Genomic DNA, 17,478 nt, shown 5'->3' with positions numbered 1-17,478 from the left:
ATGTTGTGAGGCACTAGGCACTCATGTGAGGATCGACATGCATAGTACCACTGAGAGTATCTAATGGTGTGCATAGTACCACTGAGAGTATCTAATGGTGTGCCTATTTTCACAATCAGTGTTGATAAATGTTGATGTATTTATATATATTCATTACTTCTATAGGTCTTTCATAGTTTTCTATTTTTATATTTACAAATTATATCTACTTTTCTATATTTTTTAAATTAATGGTAGTGATTGTTTACGTAAGGTTCCACATCTACAAGTGAGAGATTCACAATAATGGGTTGTAGGATGCGAGAGCAAAGATTGAGTGTGTAAAAGTAGCATTGTAAACGGTAGAAGTATCCACTATAGAGGCACATTCGGTGAGGGGTTTTGGCATCCACCTGGCAGGTCTCTCTTTTTGTAGTTTAAAGATTTGTAATTAAGGTCTAAACCTATGAAGTTCTTAGGTTGTACCTAATTAAAAAGATTAATCATTTTTTTATGTTCTCTCCTTTTTTAAGCTAGTAGTTCATGATATGGAGACATAGCTTCAGCAAGCCAGAGCAAAGGCCGAGAGTACTAGAGTCGAGGAGAGGCAGATCATAGCTCTCTAGTTAAAACTCCAAGCAAGTTGAATTCTACCATCCACAACATAACCTAGTGAGGCCTTTTCAAGGATTTTTCTTTCCTTTGGATCACTTTCACACCTTATTGCAATAAGTCAATCCATTCAACTTAAATTAAGGTTGTTTGCATGTAAAAAAGATTATTCATATACTTCCTCTATTTGTTACTTATCTTTATAACACCATATTAGAGAATTTAGAAAAATCCTAATTTCCATTTTGCAAGATTGTAGAAAAGGGACCATGGTGAACCTTTTAATATTTTGTCAAAACCTCCTCATGTGACATATCATTGGAAAGAGATTAAAGAATAGGTTCTAAATGCACATCCTCTGACAACTTTTGAGTGGGTATGGTTAAGACACAGTGCTTCATGTCGTCTATTGTGCAAAGTGAGTTGATAGCAAGGTTGTCTTAATTCAAGAATGAGTAGTTGAATCGGTGCAAAATACTTTTAATATATATTTTAAAGACTTGGCTTCGTTACTCCTCCTTAATTAGTTGGCCTTGACTCTTATGCCTATGGCATCTGGCATAGGTGACTCAATTGAACTCTTATGCTCATCTCTCCATCACAAATGACTCAATTTCTGAAATGTCAATTGTGTTCATGTGTATGAGTGAAGTGAAAATTTTAGAAATTATTTGTGGGTGTATTGTGGCCTTCTGTAACCCGAATATTTACGCTTATACCTTAGGTTCATTTTGGTCCGGTGACTACACTTTTGAACTCTTATGACCTTGGTGCATTTTTGCCTCTGGTGACTCGATTGAACTCTTATACTCGTTTCTCCATCACAGGTGACTCAACTTTTGAAATACCATGCGTATGAGTGAAGTGAACCTTTTAGGAATTATTCGTGGGTGCATTGTGGCCTTCTATAACCCGACTATTGACTGTTATACCTAAGGTTCATTTTGGTCCTTGGTGAGACTGAACTTTTGAACTCTTATGTCCTTAGTGCATTTTTGCCTCTGGCGACTTGACTTTGGAGTTGGTTGCATACCTCATGTCATTTCTTTTTTTCTTTCATATTGCCATACTTTAAGCAAAATTGTCTTTATCTTGGTCACTCGAGTTAAGGGGGTTTGTATCATTTCGATGAGCTTGGCTTATATTTAAGTTTAAAATGAGGCTTTGATGGTTTTTGGGCTTTCTTATGCTGGGAAAGTCATGTCACTATGCTCATCAGAGGGTTCAATAGGGAAGCTGGGATTTTTTGTAGGGCCAAAGAAGAGGGTAGTTTTAGATTTTCTTCTAAAGCTACTCTTTCTCTCTTATAGTCCTTGTGTGCTCTCTCTTAGCTTTACTCTTATCTTTCTTTTTTGTTCACCCATACCTTCTTTGGTGTAACTTGTCCGATGCAAGGTCCTTGAGCATGATGATGATTTTCTTAAATTTTCTTCCCTTGCTCGAGTGCATCTTTGTGTGTCTTGCATCCTTAGCACCCAAATTTTGCTTCTTCCTTGTTAGTAAGTTTCCTTGGGCTATTTAGTGATCTTTGTGTGGTTACCCATCCTTGTGTGGTTGTATAAATATATGGCTTTTAATTTCTTCTCATCTTAGGGATCCACACCAGCTTCTTATTAACTTTTGTTGACATCTTGGGTATACTCGTCTTTGGAATCCACACCTATTTAGGATTTCTATTCTTGGGCTTTGGCTATTTTTTGGTGGGTGATGAGTAGGCTTCCTTGGTGTCTTCGGTACCAACACTTGATTTATTTGGTTCCTTGGGGATTTTTGAGGAACTGAGGTAGTAGGATTGGACATATTGGTTGGTGGTCTTTGGTTTCTCTTGCGATGCTTCCTTTATTTTTTATGAACCTTTTCCTTTGGTTGGGATTTTGATTCCTTGATTTTTGGTTTTAAGGGATGTGGTGGATGGGGTTGATTGGATGAGGCCTTGAGTTTAGAGATGATTGCACTTACTGGCTTGATGGGGCCTACTTGTAGTAATGTTGGTAACTTTTAGATCTCAGTAGAGATCTATCTCATCTGTCCTTCATTGAGAAGAACGCTCATCATTAGTTGTGCTAGCTTGATTGTGGCCATCCTGATGGTCCAATCTATGCTGCAGCCCTTGTTAAGGCTAAACAAAGCCCCAAACAAATACTACACATAGAAATATGAAATTATAGAGAATAGGCTTTAAACACTCCCCACACATTATCATCATCATCATCATTTCAGATCACAGGCATAAGAAATAGAATATCTAGCTCTATCAAAGAACACAGAATCCAACATTACAGCATTACATGAACAGAATTTTGAAATCACAGGAAAAATACAAAAACACAGAGAACAGCAACGTGAACACCAAGGTCTCAGTTGCTTGCTTTGCATAATGCATGATCCAAAAGGTTACATCTTGAAATAAAGCCCAAAATGATGTCTCCTCCTGAAATCGTAAGTGAAAAGACTAATGTTCAAAAGTATCTAAGAAGTACCGAGGTAAAGCCTAGGCTTTACACGTGGCACACCCGGTGGTTAAAGTTTTCTCAAAACTTGAAGACTCGAATCCCACACATCCCTTGATCTTTGATAAAACATTCTTGAGTGCAAAGTAAAGTGCCTAGTAATACCAAGATTCACAACCACATCCAGACATCTCATCAAAATCAATTACATTGCATTCCCATTGTGCACCCTATCTCAACATGTGAATACTAGTGCACAATTTTATGACAACATGCCAAGGCTGCGAACCTTTCATATGAATCAGCATCCACTTGACATCATACAAGATAAATTTATGAAGCCATGAGCAAATAAGTATGTCCCCACTCCATAAACATGAAATAAGACATAGGAAGCTCCATGAAACTCTAGCATCTACATCATAGGCAAAATATAGCCTATCACCAAAAAATACCAATGAAGAATCTCTAGCAACAACTGCAACATGATTGGATGAAAAATCACCAAAGAAGTACTCCAAATAGGATAGAAGTAACTGCATCATCCAGAACTTTTTCATTGTAGACTCCACTCCAAACATCTTCGGTTTAAAAAACTGACTTTTTGACTCGAAATTCCGATTCAAAAAATTTGAATTCTAAATTGACCCTGAGTTTGCAAAAACTTCACTAAAAAAATTATGATTCATTTTGATTGCTCATGTGACATTATTTGAGTCCCATAATGTTGGAAAACTTTTTCCCCAAATAGTTTGAAGTTTTGCCATCTTGACAAGAAAAATAACTTGCTCTGGAATGAGTTTTCCTGCAAATCAACCACTTCCACACAATTCTGAACAATGTTTTGAAAAATTACAACCTTTCCAAACACTTCACTTCTATCTTCTTAACTTTTGGATGCATAAAAGGCATTCAGGTAGATTTTCTGAACAATGTTTTGAAAAATTACAACCTTTCCAAAAACTTCACTTCTATCTTCTTAACTTTTGGATGCATAAAAGGCATTCAGGTAGATTTTCTTGAAATGCACCTGAATTTGTTTTAAGCATATCTGATCCACTTCGATCACTCTTCTTACTTCAATGTTTCAATAAGAAAACATGCTGAAAATGACTCGTTGTGTTGAATCCACCCCGAATTCTTCTTTACCCTCTTTGAACCAAGGTAAATGTTTTCTGCACTTTCTTGCAACTTCTCAGCCATTCCTTAAACTCCTTTAGTTGCCTCGTGCACTGCTTTTTTGAGTACATTTTGAAATTTGAATATGCCTTCCATTTGGCTATTCCTGAATATTTAAAAATTTGTGATTGCAGCTGATTCAATTTGATTTGGTTTCTTCCACATTTGATCCATTTTAAGCATGCATTTTGCTTTGATTGACTGATTGTTGAGTCATACAACATTCAAATTTGAACTAAACTCCAAAAAATGTGTCTGAACTGAAAATCTGATTCAGTAAGACAATGAGACCACTTAGCTCCATCATGGGGTTGCCAAATACTCTTTGCCAAATACCTAAGGGGATTCAACAATACCCTTGATGTTTAAATTTTACTCATTGATAGGCATGCTTTTCTTCTCCACAGTCTGCATTTCTTATTAGCTACAATTTCCTTGCTTTTGTGTTAACTGGACTCGAACATTTGCACCAGGTTCATCCATGCAAATGCTAGAGTGTTGGCATTCTGTATGTCATATCATTATGTATATGACATTGATTGAAAGCTAATACATGACTTTCCTTGTACCCTTGTTCTAGTCCTTGAATTCCTTTACATCTACTAGAGTGGCATTCTCTTCAGGCAACTCTAGAGACTCCTTGTTGTCTCCTTCGACATAGTCCCAAAATCCTTTACCCATTAGGAAATTGGTCATTCTAAACTTCTAATCATAAAATTTTTTCTTGTCCATCTGAGTGACAATTTGATTGAGTCCATCAGACATTTTGCCTACAACTAGAAACCTGCAAAGAAATAATTTCTATATGCAACTTGTAACATGGCAATATCTTCTTTGACTGCCCACAGTGGTACTTCTGCATAATGTGTATGTCACTAGATGTGACTAGAGTATATGTACATACACCTAAGACCAACAACACATGTGTAAACACTATCTACTTGCTAAAATACACTACTCTACTAAAATAACTAGGTTTCAAGAAAAGACAGTTCTCAACAAAAACTTCTTAGAACTGCATGCCCGAAACTACCTTGCAATTTATAGAGGGCAAAACACACTCGAAACATGAATATGGCCACAAAACTAAATTACATAGTACTATGCTCTATACAGGCACCTCCATGCTTGTGAAGAAAACTCCTCAATTAGAGATGTGTAGCTCCTAGAGCTACCCAGGGGGTGTCATATTTAAACACAAAAGGAAAAGAGATGATGATGTTTTTACCCATGTACCGCTTCCTTTGCCTTCATAGCTTTTTTTTCTTACCACTCAGCTCCTTACCTTAAACCAGGCTCTGATACCATGAAAAGATTGCGGGAGAAGAGAGAGAGATTGATCTCTTGTTTTGCAAGAACACACACACCTACACAACAATTGATCACGCACACACAAAGATGGAAGGCTGAAATCTTCTTCTTTCCTCTACTAAAAAAAGAAGGCTAAAAAAGATGTGAAAATCCAACATAAGTACTAGAGTAATATGTACAAGTGGTCCATAGTATGAACATGCTAAATAGACGAGCTGGTAAGATAAGTATGTGCCCATAACTTGGCGAGGTGGAATATGTACGTATAGTCCAACTATAGAATCACTGGTGAAGTTTGCAGTGCTGGCCTACCAAACGTGCCAGTGATGTAAATGTGGAACGGTCCCCTAGCCACATCGTGAGTGTTAACTCTAGTTGAGCTTGACATCTCAACACTATTATCAAGGCCTTTTTAAGCTTATGGAACGACTCTTTGCACTCCTCCACACAAAACATACCAATAGGGTATATAGCAATCTAGCAATCTCCATATACATAAATATGAAGCATCTATAATACCCTGCATGTTGGACTATTTTGGTTTTTTGAGTCTTTCGAGCTCTACCATCACTCAAATATTTCCTTAATCCATGGAGATGAACACCGCATGCCCTAGGATTACACCCTATCTCACCATCAACTTACACTTCTTAGGGTCTAAAGACTATCTGTACTTTCCAACACTAGATGTAAATGGGGTATGTGCTCTCGTTTCAACTTTGAGTTCGTGTAGAGATCTTCCATAAAGATATCTAAGAACTTCCCTAGGAAATCCTTGTTCATAGTGTAATTAGTCTCTGGAACATTGGTTAAACCATGGCTTTCCTTTATATGCAAATGTTTCCCATTCTATAGTAAATGTTGTCATGTGTTGGTCCTTTAGGTTAATGGATAATTGGTTATACCCGAGAAATCCATCCTAGAAGTTGTATGCAGGATGCAAACATTGCAAAATACTAAGGGGCTTCCCTATGCTTTATCTCTAATAGGAGCAAGCTCGTACACCTAGTGATATATCAAGCCATGTGATACTAGAGAAATATGACGATGTGCTATCCACTCATTTACATAAACAACATCATGAAGGCTATGAAGGGATGAGAGCATTGGGCCTCCAAGTTGGATATGATGTATAAAGTAGATGGTGTGTCTCTAGCACTCCTACAAATAGTGATTCCTGTGAGATGAGGTCCACAATAGAGTCGTGACCCTCCTTCCATGACTCTATGCTAGCCCAAAAAAGGGTGGTCAAATGTAAAAGGCCAATGTGAAAGGTTCAATGATTAGGATTAATAAAATACTAATCTAGTAGTACTAGCACTAATGAAGCTCTAAAGCACCAATAGTTTTGGATTCAATCACCATTAATGCAACTTCAATCAAAGAGAAAAAAATGATGGAAGAGTGAAAAAGTGAAAACGATGGAAGACAATGGGAAGCCTTTTATAAGGTCATTGTCATCACAAGTTTTAGGGTTGGCAAAATAAACAACCCAAACTTACGCACAGTTTTAGGGTTGGAAGACATGAATGGCTTTGATTTGTTGGAAGTATCTCGATCAAGATATGTATCTCGATCAAGATACATGGATGAGACTAAGTCATTCGAGATACATGGATAATTGAGATCACATCGATGTATCTCCATCAAGATATCTAGATGGTACGTAGAGATCACATTTTCCATATCTCATTTGTGATACATGGACGGTGAGATTGCAATTGTGTATCTTGATTGAGATACCTAAATTTCTAGGATCTCATGTTGGTATCTTGATCAAGATATATGGTTGATGTGATAAGGTACGTAGTTGCATTACATGGCATTACAATACATGGTCAATCTAGATCCGAGTGGCAGTTATGTGTATGTCGACCGAGATCCCTTTTGGCATTGGTGTGAATCTCATTTTACTAGCTATCTCGATTGAGATCCACAAGTGGCAGTGATATGTAGCAAACATGAATCTTGATCGAGATATGTGAGCCCTCTTGAGGCTGTTGGCATAGCAATACTTGCCTCTCCAAGCTTCTAGCATGATGACGCTTGGGATCTCGATCAAGATATTGGACTATTGGCTTGAGGGGAAGGTGCTCTGAATATCTCAATCAAGATATGTCGCTCATGACTTTGCCTAGTTGCTTTGATGTCTTGATGGAGTGCTAGATACAATAATGTGTGTTATCTCTTTGGATCCTTTAATTTATTCTTGGATAGAAACACAACTATACTCTCCTATTTATTGTAGTGATATACAAATTTCAGGGAAAAATGTTTTCCAAGATATCTCAACTAGTTTGAAAAAAACTTTAGAATAGCCTTTAGGCTAATATTAACTCCTATTTTTTATATTAATGCAGTGAAATCCCTCTTTATTATGCTCCCCCTCTCTCTCTCTTTCTCTAAAGGTTTGATGAAAAAGAAATGTACAAATCCCCCTCCGGAATGATGGAGCTAATGTTTAGATAGCACTCCATTATAGGGGGGTGATGGGGTGTGATAATACTTTCACCCATGAACATTGCTTTTATAGGAATCAAGCCTCATATTTTGATCTACATCTTAATAGGGTATTTTCACACCAACTAACTCAAAAATATACAACAAATGCCCCTTCAAAGTGATGGAGGTAATGTTTGAATAGCCTTTCAATAGTTCATGTACTCCAACACTAGCAAAGAAGCAAGAGTCTCTTCAAACTCAGAGGCTAGTAAGAATGGCTGAGAGACTAGTGAGCATGGCTAAAACAGCTCATAGGCTCAACAAGCATAGCTAATAGGCTTAACAAGCATGGTTATTTTTATGAAAGGCGCAAAGGTCAAGTCTTCTTGGTAGACAAAGACAACCTACATCAGCATATACCAAAGCTACACCCCTCACTCTAAGTAAGGTAAAGAGGGAATGATGGAGCATTACAAAAAGAAACCCACAATATTCAGGTTTTGGAGGCCATCCTAGAGAGACAGAAACCCTGACTACAAAATATATAGATTTTGGAGGACATCCCAAGCATAGAGAACACATGACTACAAAATATTTAGATTTTGGGAGACATCCTAGGCAAAGAACCCATGACTAATAGCATAATAGGAATTAGAAGAAATTGTAAAAGTTTAGAAAAACTAAAGCTCTTCTTTCAATGTTTTTGCGCCAAGAAAACACTTGGGCTATCCTTTTAGGCTCAAGGGCCAAGCGAGCACTTCGGCTATCCTTTTAGGCTTAGGGGCCCAGATAGAGAACTTGTGTATGCATAAATTGAGAGTAGCAGAGTAGAGAGGCCAACCCTAAATTTTTATCAATATAGAAGCTCCAATTTGATGCTCGAGGCTTAATTGAAAAAACACAAATTCTTTATCAATGTAGAATAACGAATTTGATGCTAGAGGCTTAATATTGAAAAATCCCAAATGGGCAACAGATCTCCAATTTGAGGAATTGTTGGAATTAGGGTTGCAGGAAAGCACACAAAGCTTGGAGAAGAAGAAGCAAGAATGCACACAACACACAGTGTATTAGATTGTGTGAATTTACAAAGATAAGTTAGCCCTAGAATAATGGGCGTATATACAAGTCGGGGGAAAAAACCTCCTAAAGAGGAAAAAAGTGCCCCAGCGGTCCTAAGTGTGTTCACACACATCACTGCCTATATATATGGCAATAAATCTCCCTTGGGAGTGATGGTGTGAACGAGAGCTGGCACTCATGTATAGGGAAGTGCCACGCCCGAAGTAGATCAGTCCACAAAGGGGAGCAAGCCCAAAGCTTTGCGGAAAGCTTCAAACTTCTCACGAGGAAGCGCCTTTGTGAAAAGATCGACGAGGTTGTCCTGTGTTGGCACATATGCCAAGCTGATCTCTCTTGCTGAGAGTCTCTCCCTGACATAGTGATAATGCACCTCAATGTGCTTTGTGCGAGCATGACAAACTGGGTTTCTCACAACTGCCAATGCGCTTTGACTATCAGTGTGTAGATAGAGGTGGCAGACTCCTGTCCAACACCCAAGTCAGCCATAAGCCATCTGAGCCACGCACACTCAGCCCGTAGCTGTGAAAGTTGCCCCTGTACTCAGCTTCACAACTAGAAGTGGCCACAGTAGGTTGCTTCTTGCTCAACCAAGATATGCATGAGCTACCGAGCATGAAACAAAAACCACTTGTGGACACTCTTATGTCATAGCAACCAGCCCAATCTGAGTCTGAAAAAGCATGTAAATCTGGCGGCAACGATCCCCCCTTGGGATAAAACAGCCCAAGATGTATGGTGCCACTTAAGTATAGCGAAAGATGCGTTTAACTGCCTTCCAATGCTGAGACCCTGGGCTATGCATAAACCTGCTCACCTGTGAGACTGCAAACTGAATGTCCGGCCTTGTAATGCATACATAAATGAGGCAACCAACAGCTGTCTGATAGAGTGTGACATCAAAGTGATCTCCAGCATCATGAAGACTCAACTTCAAACATGTCTCCATTGGAGTAACAATATTGGAGTAGCAATAGGCTTGCAGTCTTCAAGGCCAAATCTCCGCAACAATGTCTAAATATACTTTGTCTGACATAAAGCAATACCTCCATCACACTGCTTAAATTGTATCCCCAAATAATGATGCAAATGCCCCAAATCTGACATCTCAAAAGAGGCATTCAAATTAGCCTTAAAATCAGTAATATGACTCTCTTTTGGTCCTCTGAGCAGCATGTCATCAACATAGAGAGCAATGATTAGATGTACATCATCCACACATTTAACATACAAAGTGCTTTCTGTTGGACTATTCTGAAAACCATGTGCAGTCAAATATGCATGTATATTTTCATACCAAGTTTGTGGAGCTTGCTTTAAACCATATAAAGCCTTTTTCAACCTGCACACTTTGTTTTCCTGCCCTCTTTGAACAAAACCACGAGGCTGCGATACATACACCTCCTCATGCAAATCTTCATTCAAGAACGTAGTCTTTATGTCCAACTGATGTACATTTCAACCATTATGAGCTGCCAATGCACAAATGCTACGAATGGTAGTCATACGACAAGTGGGAGCAAAGGTCTCATCAAAATCAATGCCCTTTTCTTGAGCATAACCCTTTGCAACAAGTCTAGCCTTATAGCGATCAACAATGCCATCTGGCTTTCGTTTCAACTTAAAAACCCACTTACATCCAATGACCTTTTTACCAATAAGCAAATCACACAAAGACCATGTACCATTCTTCATTATAGCATCATATTCACTTTGCATTGCAGCCAACCAATTTTCTAATTTTTGTGCCTCATCAAATGAAAGAGGTTCTTCCTCTTCACACATACTAGACAGAGCCAAAATATAACAATCTGATGCATAAGAGGCATGCTAAAAACCTGAACGAGTATGACTAGAAATAGGTGCATCAATTTTACTATCACGCAAGGTTTGCACCAGCCATTTAGGCATACCTCTAGCCTGCTCATTTTCAACCCTATCCTCATAAATTACATCCTGTAAATCTGCATAAAAAATAGGCTGATCTATGATGTCGTTTGAAATCTGCATAGGTTGAATATTTACCTCATTAGGACTTACATTTGAATTCCCACCTGTAAACAGAGGCAACAATGTATCAAATACATCCCGTGAGCTCACACCTGTCTCTTTGGTACATGATAAGAAAGGCTGCACAGCATCTTCCACAAAAACAACATCTCGACTAATCAAGATACACTTTGACTACGAATGATACAATCTGTAACCCTTTCTCTCAGCACTGTAACCAACAAAAATGCATTTGACAGCCTTATCATCCAATTTTCTACGTTGTTGCACAGGCACTTAAGCATAGGCCAAGCAACCAAAGACATGCAAGTGACCAATAGAAGGCTTCCTGTCATGCCAAGCTTCGTATGGAGTAATAGACTGCAAGGCCTTAGTGGGACACCTTTTGAGTACATATGCATCACACATGACAGCCTCAAGCCAAAACGCATGTGGCAAAGCTTGGCTCTTGACCATACATCGTGCCATCTCCATAAGTGACCTGTTTTTTCTCTCAGCAACACCATTTTACTGAGGGGTATACGGCACTGTACATTGGTGTTTTATCCCACGACTAGCCAGAAATGCATCAGACTCTTTAGACATGTACTCCCCGCCTCCATTAGAACGGAGGGTGCCCATAGTACAATTGGATACATTTTCAACCATAAGCAAAAACTGTTTGAAGCACAAAAACACTTCGAACTTTGCCTTCAGTGGATATACCCATGCATGCCTTGAGTAATCATCAATGAAAGTCACAAAGTACAAGTGTTTATTACCAAATGACGGAGTTTGCATAGGCCCACATACATCACTATGTACAAGTTGCAATTTGCGAGTGGCTCGCACAGAACCATCCTTTGGAAACGCAGAACGCTGCATTTTGCCCAAAATACAGCCTTCACAAACATGTTTTAATGGTGCCTCAAGAGGGGACAATGAAGCAACCATATCAAATTTCTACAAACGCAGCAAACTAGCAAAGTTCAGATGACCAAAATGAGCATGCCATAGTTTTGCATCTAAAACTGCCTTTTCTCATCAGAAACTGCATTTGCTGAATCTTCCACACACTTGTCAAGAATTGAACCTATACAGCCCACGAAACAAGGTGCCAGATGCAATAATCGTATCACCAAAAGTCAAATCATGAATAGTACATCTGTCATTCACAAATTTGACTACAAGTCCAAGTCTAGCAAACGCAGAGACAGACAATAGATTCTTCTTTATCCCTGGCACATACAAAGCATTTGAAAGTGTGAAAGTGCTGCCATTTGCAGCAGTAAGCATAATTTTACCAACGCCCTTCACTGGGCAAGAAGCATTATTGGCACATGTGACAGTATTCCCATTAGAGATAGCCTCAAGACAAGTGAACATATCACGATGCGAGGTAATGTGCTTTGTAGCACCATTGTCAAAATACCATACATCAGAGTCAACAGAAACTGCCAAATATGCATCATGTACAGATGGGTCATACTCGTAATACACGCTAAATGCCCATTCTATATCCTGCACAACATTTGCAGAATCTACATTTGTAGAAGCATTTGCTATTGTGGCTGCATTATTTGACTCTTTCGTCTTTGCCTCTTTAGCCTTTAGCTTAGGGTAATGCTTAATGACATGATCAGTTGCCTTAGAATAGTTGCACCTGATTTTTTCTTGCCTTTATCAAGAGCCTTCTCAGACCTATTGTTGCTACCTGTGGTGGAAGGAGAAGAAGTTGCAGACTTACTAATAGGAGAAGAAACAGTGGAAGGAGCTGCCTTACCACTTCTTCTCTCTATTGCTGGGCAGCAGCAACAAATGCTTGATCAACTGCACGCTGCCTAGCCCTGTTTTGCCTGGACTGCGCTTCTTGCAAGAGCTTGTTGACTAAAGTATCATACTTGACAACATCAGGTCTGTCCTCAATAACAAGTCTCCACATGGAAGCAAAAGTCTGATATGACTCAGGTAAAGCATCAAGAACAGTCTGCACAAGAGAATGATCAGGAATAATCTCACCTACAGAAATCAACTGTTCCTTGATATCTTTAATCTCAGCAAGAAAAACATTCATGTCATCATCTTTCTGCATAATCTTCGATTCTAGCTCTTTACGCAGGTAAGAGATTTTTGCCTCGTTACGACCTGCATACAAACGAGCTAGAATATCCTAAGCTTGTTTTGCTCTTTTAGCTGAAGGAATATGTGGAGTGATGTTACGTTTGACAGAAAGTGCAATCAAGGCATGAGCCTGTGCATCTTTACCATCCCAACGAGCTTGTTCATCAGGAGTGGCTAAAATAGCAGCAACAGCTAGAACTTGCAACATCCTCAACAGATCCTACATCCATAGAACCTGAACGTACATCCATACCCTGCACAATGTTCCACACTTCTTTTGCAACCAAAACATGCTGCATCATGTATGCCCAAAGTGGGTAGTTGCTGTCTCCATCCAAATTGTCATCAACAGACAACATGCGAAATACACATTGCTGTTATCAGCCATGGCCACTAACTGAAACTGATACAAAAGCTACCTGTAATGAAGCAAAGACTGAACAGAAAACAACTCGTGCTATGTAGCATGGTCCACAATAGAATACGTATGCCTGTTTTGCAGAAAACTGCACTGTCAAAATTTCTGCACAAAATGACGAAAACACATGTACAAAACTTGTAATGCAAAAACGGAGCCCGAAACGACCTCAGATGCAATTTCTGAGAACGCAAAGCCCTACGGGTCGGTCTGTAAAGTATAGGGACCTGCAAGCGCTCGTGAAAGCTCACCTCAATCGGAGAATGTGAGTCAGAAGGTGCTGGCAGTGTAGCCCTGGGAGCCGATGCATGCTCTGATACCAATTGTTGGAATTAGGGTTGCACGAAAGCAAACAAAGCTTGGAGAAGAAGAAGCAAGACTGACACAACACACAATGTATTAGATTGTGTGAATGTACAAAGATAAGTTAGTCCTAGAATAATGGACGTATATACAAGCCGAGGGAAAAAACCTCCTAAAGAGGGAAAAAGTGCCCCGGCGGTCCTAAGTGTGTTCACACACATCACTGTCTATATATATGGCAACAGGAATTTCTCTACATTAGACAAAAATCCCAAATTTCTCAAGTCGTCGAATGTTAATTTCTCATTCAATCTATGAAATCTCTAAATCTCTTTAAGGATATAAATCTCTGCTTACTAATAGACTTGCAGATGGTGGGAGTCATGGACTGAATGTTGACCCCTTGTAGTAGGTTCTACTAGAAGAGCTTCTATGATATGCATTTTGCTGCAAGCTATTAGATCGATATTGATTTGGGACTATTGTTTACCTCCTATGCTAGTATTTAGGGTTGAGGAGGGGTCCAAGACTCCCTTCTAACCAATGATATAAACCTTGCAAAACAATGATGAGATGATGGTGGCTCCATTTACGAAACAAATAGTAAGAGTGAATGGAAGAAAGCTCAGATTTAATGGTGGGATAGAGAAAATGCAAAAACCCAAAAAACCAAAATAACCCTAAAGATGTAAAACCCTAAAATTAAAGAAATCCTAAAAACAGAGATGTGATTTATCCTAGTTCTGATATTGACATTCAGGATCACACATGTGCAGCTATGGAGGATAAAAGATATCCATGAATAGGTGTGTAAGAGTAGAGTGTAAGAAGAGAGATAAGATGAAAGCTTAACCCACGATAATGATGCACAACTAGGGAGAGAGAGAGAGAGAGAGAGAGAGAGAGAGAGGAGCACAATGGAGAGAGATTACACAACACAATGATGAACAATGTTTTGCGGACAAAATAGGTAATATTTTTTGAAAACAAGAAACATTTGGTATCTTTCAAATATTCCATAAAAAATGTTTACTTTTTATCTCTTTTTGAAAAGTGGTATACACATGCGTACAACACTGCCAAAAAATGATAATATTTTGGACACTTTACACATTTCTTATAAAAATTGACATGAAAAAAAAAGACTTCGTTTTGCTTACTTTTTGAGACTATGATTGAAAATCTAACAATAAGTTTTCAAAAAACATGCTAAAATAGAGACAATGTTTATTATTGCCATCTTCAATCTAGAAAAAAATTGATACAACTGTAAAAAGAAGCTATTTTCTAAACATGTAGCGTATGGCATAGTTATGGTTCCTCATAATCATTGATATATATACAAACACCATCACTAGTTGATGTGCCTTTCCCTGAGAAGGAAGATGAGACATCCTTTTTTTTACTATCCACAAATATATTTTTTTCTTCTATGTGTACACTTGAAGCTTAGACTCCTTCGGTCATCTACCATGTTAGCATCATTGAGGATATGCTACAGAGTGAAACTATAAAAGAGTATCTATTTATATAAATATATTACAAAAGTGTTATCTTGATACACTGGCTATTATCTTAATTATAAAACCCTATTTTGGCTCTACATGAGAGTAGTATTAAAATCCATTTTGAAGCTCTTGAGTATCACAATTTCTTAAGAATAATATATACTTTTTTTAAAAAGTTCGTTATGTACAGATGAATTTTAAAATATCATGAATAAGCTATTTAAAAGTTGTCTAATTTTGAAAAATAATTACACTTATTTTTAAAGAAGATGTGTCCTTGTTGATGTAGCATAAAGTGGATTAAAATGGTAATTTTAGTTATTAAAAGAGTTTAGAAAGCATGAAAAAACTCACTTTAAGAAACAAAAGTTTATTAAATGAGTTTAGAAAGCTCACTTTAAGAAACAAAAGTTTATACTTTCCAAAATACGTTTTTGTAAAATATCAAGCAGGGACTTGGGTTCAAAGCCTATAATTGGTTTCTACACATGGTAATGGTCTTGTTAGCTACAACATTTGCGGCCAACTTAATGCAGAGTAACAACTTCTTACCTAAGAGTTGATTTTTGCATCAACTTGATACAAAACATCAACTTTTATGAAAATTTGATATTTTTCATCAAGTTGATGCAAAACATCAACTTTTCCACAAAAGATGATGTTTTACATCGTTGATACAAAACATCAAGTTTTATGAAAAATTTGATGTTTTGCATCAACTCGATACAAAAAATCAACTTTTAGGCTAAAAGTTGATGTTTGGCATCATCGAGTTGATGCAAAACATCAACTTTTTCACACAACTTGATGTTTTGCATCAAAGATGATGTAATACATCAACTCTACCACAAAACTTGATGTTTTGCATCAAGTTTTAGATGCTTTGGAGAAGAAAGTTGAAAGATTGGAGGTCGATTTTCACAAACGGCATGTTTTAGTGATTCCGTTAACTTGGACATGTTCAGACAACCTATTCCACAAATTTTGAATACCAACACAACTATGTTTTTCAATGCAATATGTTTTTCAGGAGAGAGATTGCACCCAATGCTTGTGTCTTGTATGGTTAAGTATTTTTTCAAGTGATTCAAGTGTTCACGAGTCTTCAATTTATTTGTTATTGTGAGAATATTTTGTACTTGGAGAAAGATTCCTCTTTCATTGTATCATTGAAGAAGAGGAGCCAAAGGTGAAATCATCACTGTTAAGGTTTCTAGCGGGACTTCTTGGACGCTTGTTTAAAACTAATTTGGTGTAGGTATCTCTGAGGGTGGTGTGGTGTCCGTCGGAAAGCGCAAGGTCTGTATATCTAAAACCCTGCAGTTTTCCCCCTTGCACCCTCCACCCTCTGCAGCACCTGATTGTTTGCCATGAAATGCAGCCTCCTACAATGCCCACCACCATCATCATTTATTCACTGATCGACAAAAATCTACGCCATTCCTTTTTTCCCATACACATTTTGATCAAGCAAAGTACCTCTTGACCTCGCATTGGATGATTGGAGCTTTTGGGCATACTTGTGACCGTCGGAAAGCGCAAGCTTTGCAGATCTGCAGGGTTACAAAAGAAGCTGGGGTTTAGCAGTAAGAAATCACAGGAGAGTGAGAGGCGTCAAGGGGAGGAGGCCAGGAGGTTACCAGTCGGCAAGAGGCGAGCTAGTGAGGAGCAAGCAAGGAGCGCAACGCAGATAGAGGCCAAGAGGCGATGTTGATAATTAAAGCTTGCAGAAGAAGCCATGGCTTCACAGGTCGATTCGATTCAGCTTAAGCTAATGTATTGAGCTTACAAAATGCGGAGGCAGGCGAAGTGCTAACGATTTATGCTAACCTAGGCGGAGCCGCGTGCGCGCCACTGATTTCTCCACACGAAAAAATCAGCGCGCGTGGTTACGAGAAAGAAGCGTGGTTACGAGAAAGAAGCGTTCCAGACTTTTCGAGAGGTCGAGCTTCATTTCGAGAAGACGCGTTCTTATGTATAACATAAAACAACGCATTATTATATATATAGTTTGTTGTCAAAATTGAGGACTTCTTGTTATCCTTCTAGAAGTGGACCCTCTACTAATATGGGGTTCTTCGCACTC

At 38.4% G+C, this 17,478-nt stretch overlaps 1 protein-coding gene across 1 annotated transcript; it reads right to left on the bottom strand.

Moving 5' to 3' along the window:
• Window positions 1-16,421: 16,421 nt before the first annotated feature.
• Window positions 16,422-17,167, bottom strand: LOC147609550 (uncharacterized). The gene is made up of 3 exons (XM_086787930.1): window positions 17,033-17,167; window positions 16,872-16,945; window positions 16,422-16,777 (listed from the first exon to the last, which is right to left on the bottom strand). Exons 1-3 carry the CDS (start codon window positions 17,130-17,132, stop codon window positions 16,637-16,639), a joined length of 315 nt encoding a protein of 104 aa, XP_086644056.1. The 5' UTR covers window positions 17,133-17,167; the 3' UTR covers window positions 16,422-16,636.
• Between the last annotated feature and the right edge of the window lie 311 nt (window positions 17,168-17,478).

This window comes from Cibotium barometz, chromosome 51 (assembly GCF_041138505.1).
Source record: "Cibotium barometz isolate CiBa-2024 chromosome 51, ASM4113850v1, whole genome shotgun sequence".
Classification (NCBI taxonomy): Eukaryota; Viridiplantae; Streptophyta; class Polypodiopsida; order Cyatheales; family Cibotiaceae; genus Cibotium; species Cibotium barometz.
The sequence above is the reverse complement of the archived record's forward strand: the minus strand, read 5'-3'. Positions and strand labels throughout refer to the sequence as shown.

Excerpts from the sequence above, each read along its gene's own strand:
- LOC147609550 (XM_086787930.1), bottom strand. The coding sequence starts at position 17,132 with ATGGCTTCTTCTGCAAGCTTTAATTATCAACATCGCCTCTTGGCCTCT. Across the intron at positions 16,946-17,032 it reads AGCTCGCCTCTTGCCGACTG|ATCTGCAAAGCTTGCGCTTT; the intron begins GTAACCTCCTGG and ends GTAACCCTGCAG. Across the intron at positions 16,778-16,871 it reads ATCCAATGCGAGGTCAAGAG|GAGGCTGCATTTCATGGCAA; the intron begins GTACTTTGCTTG and ends TGGGCATTGTAG.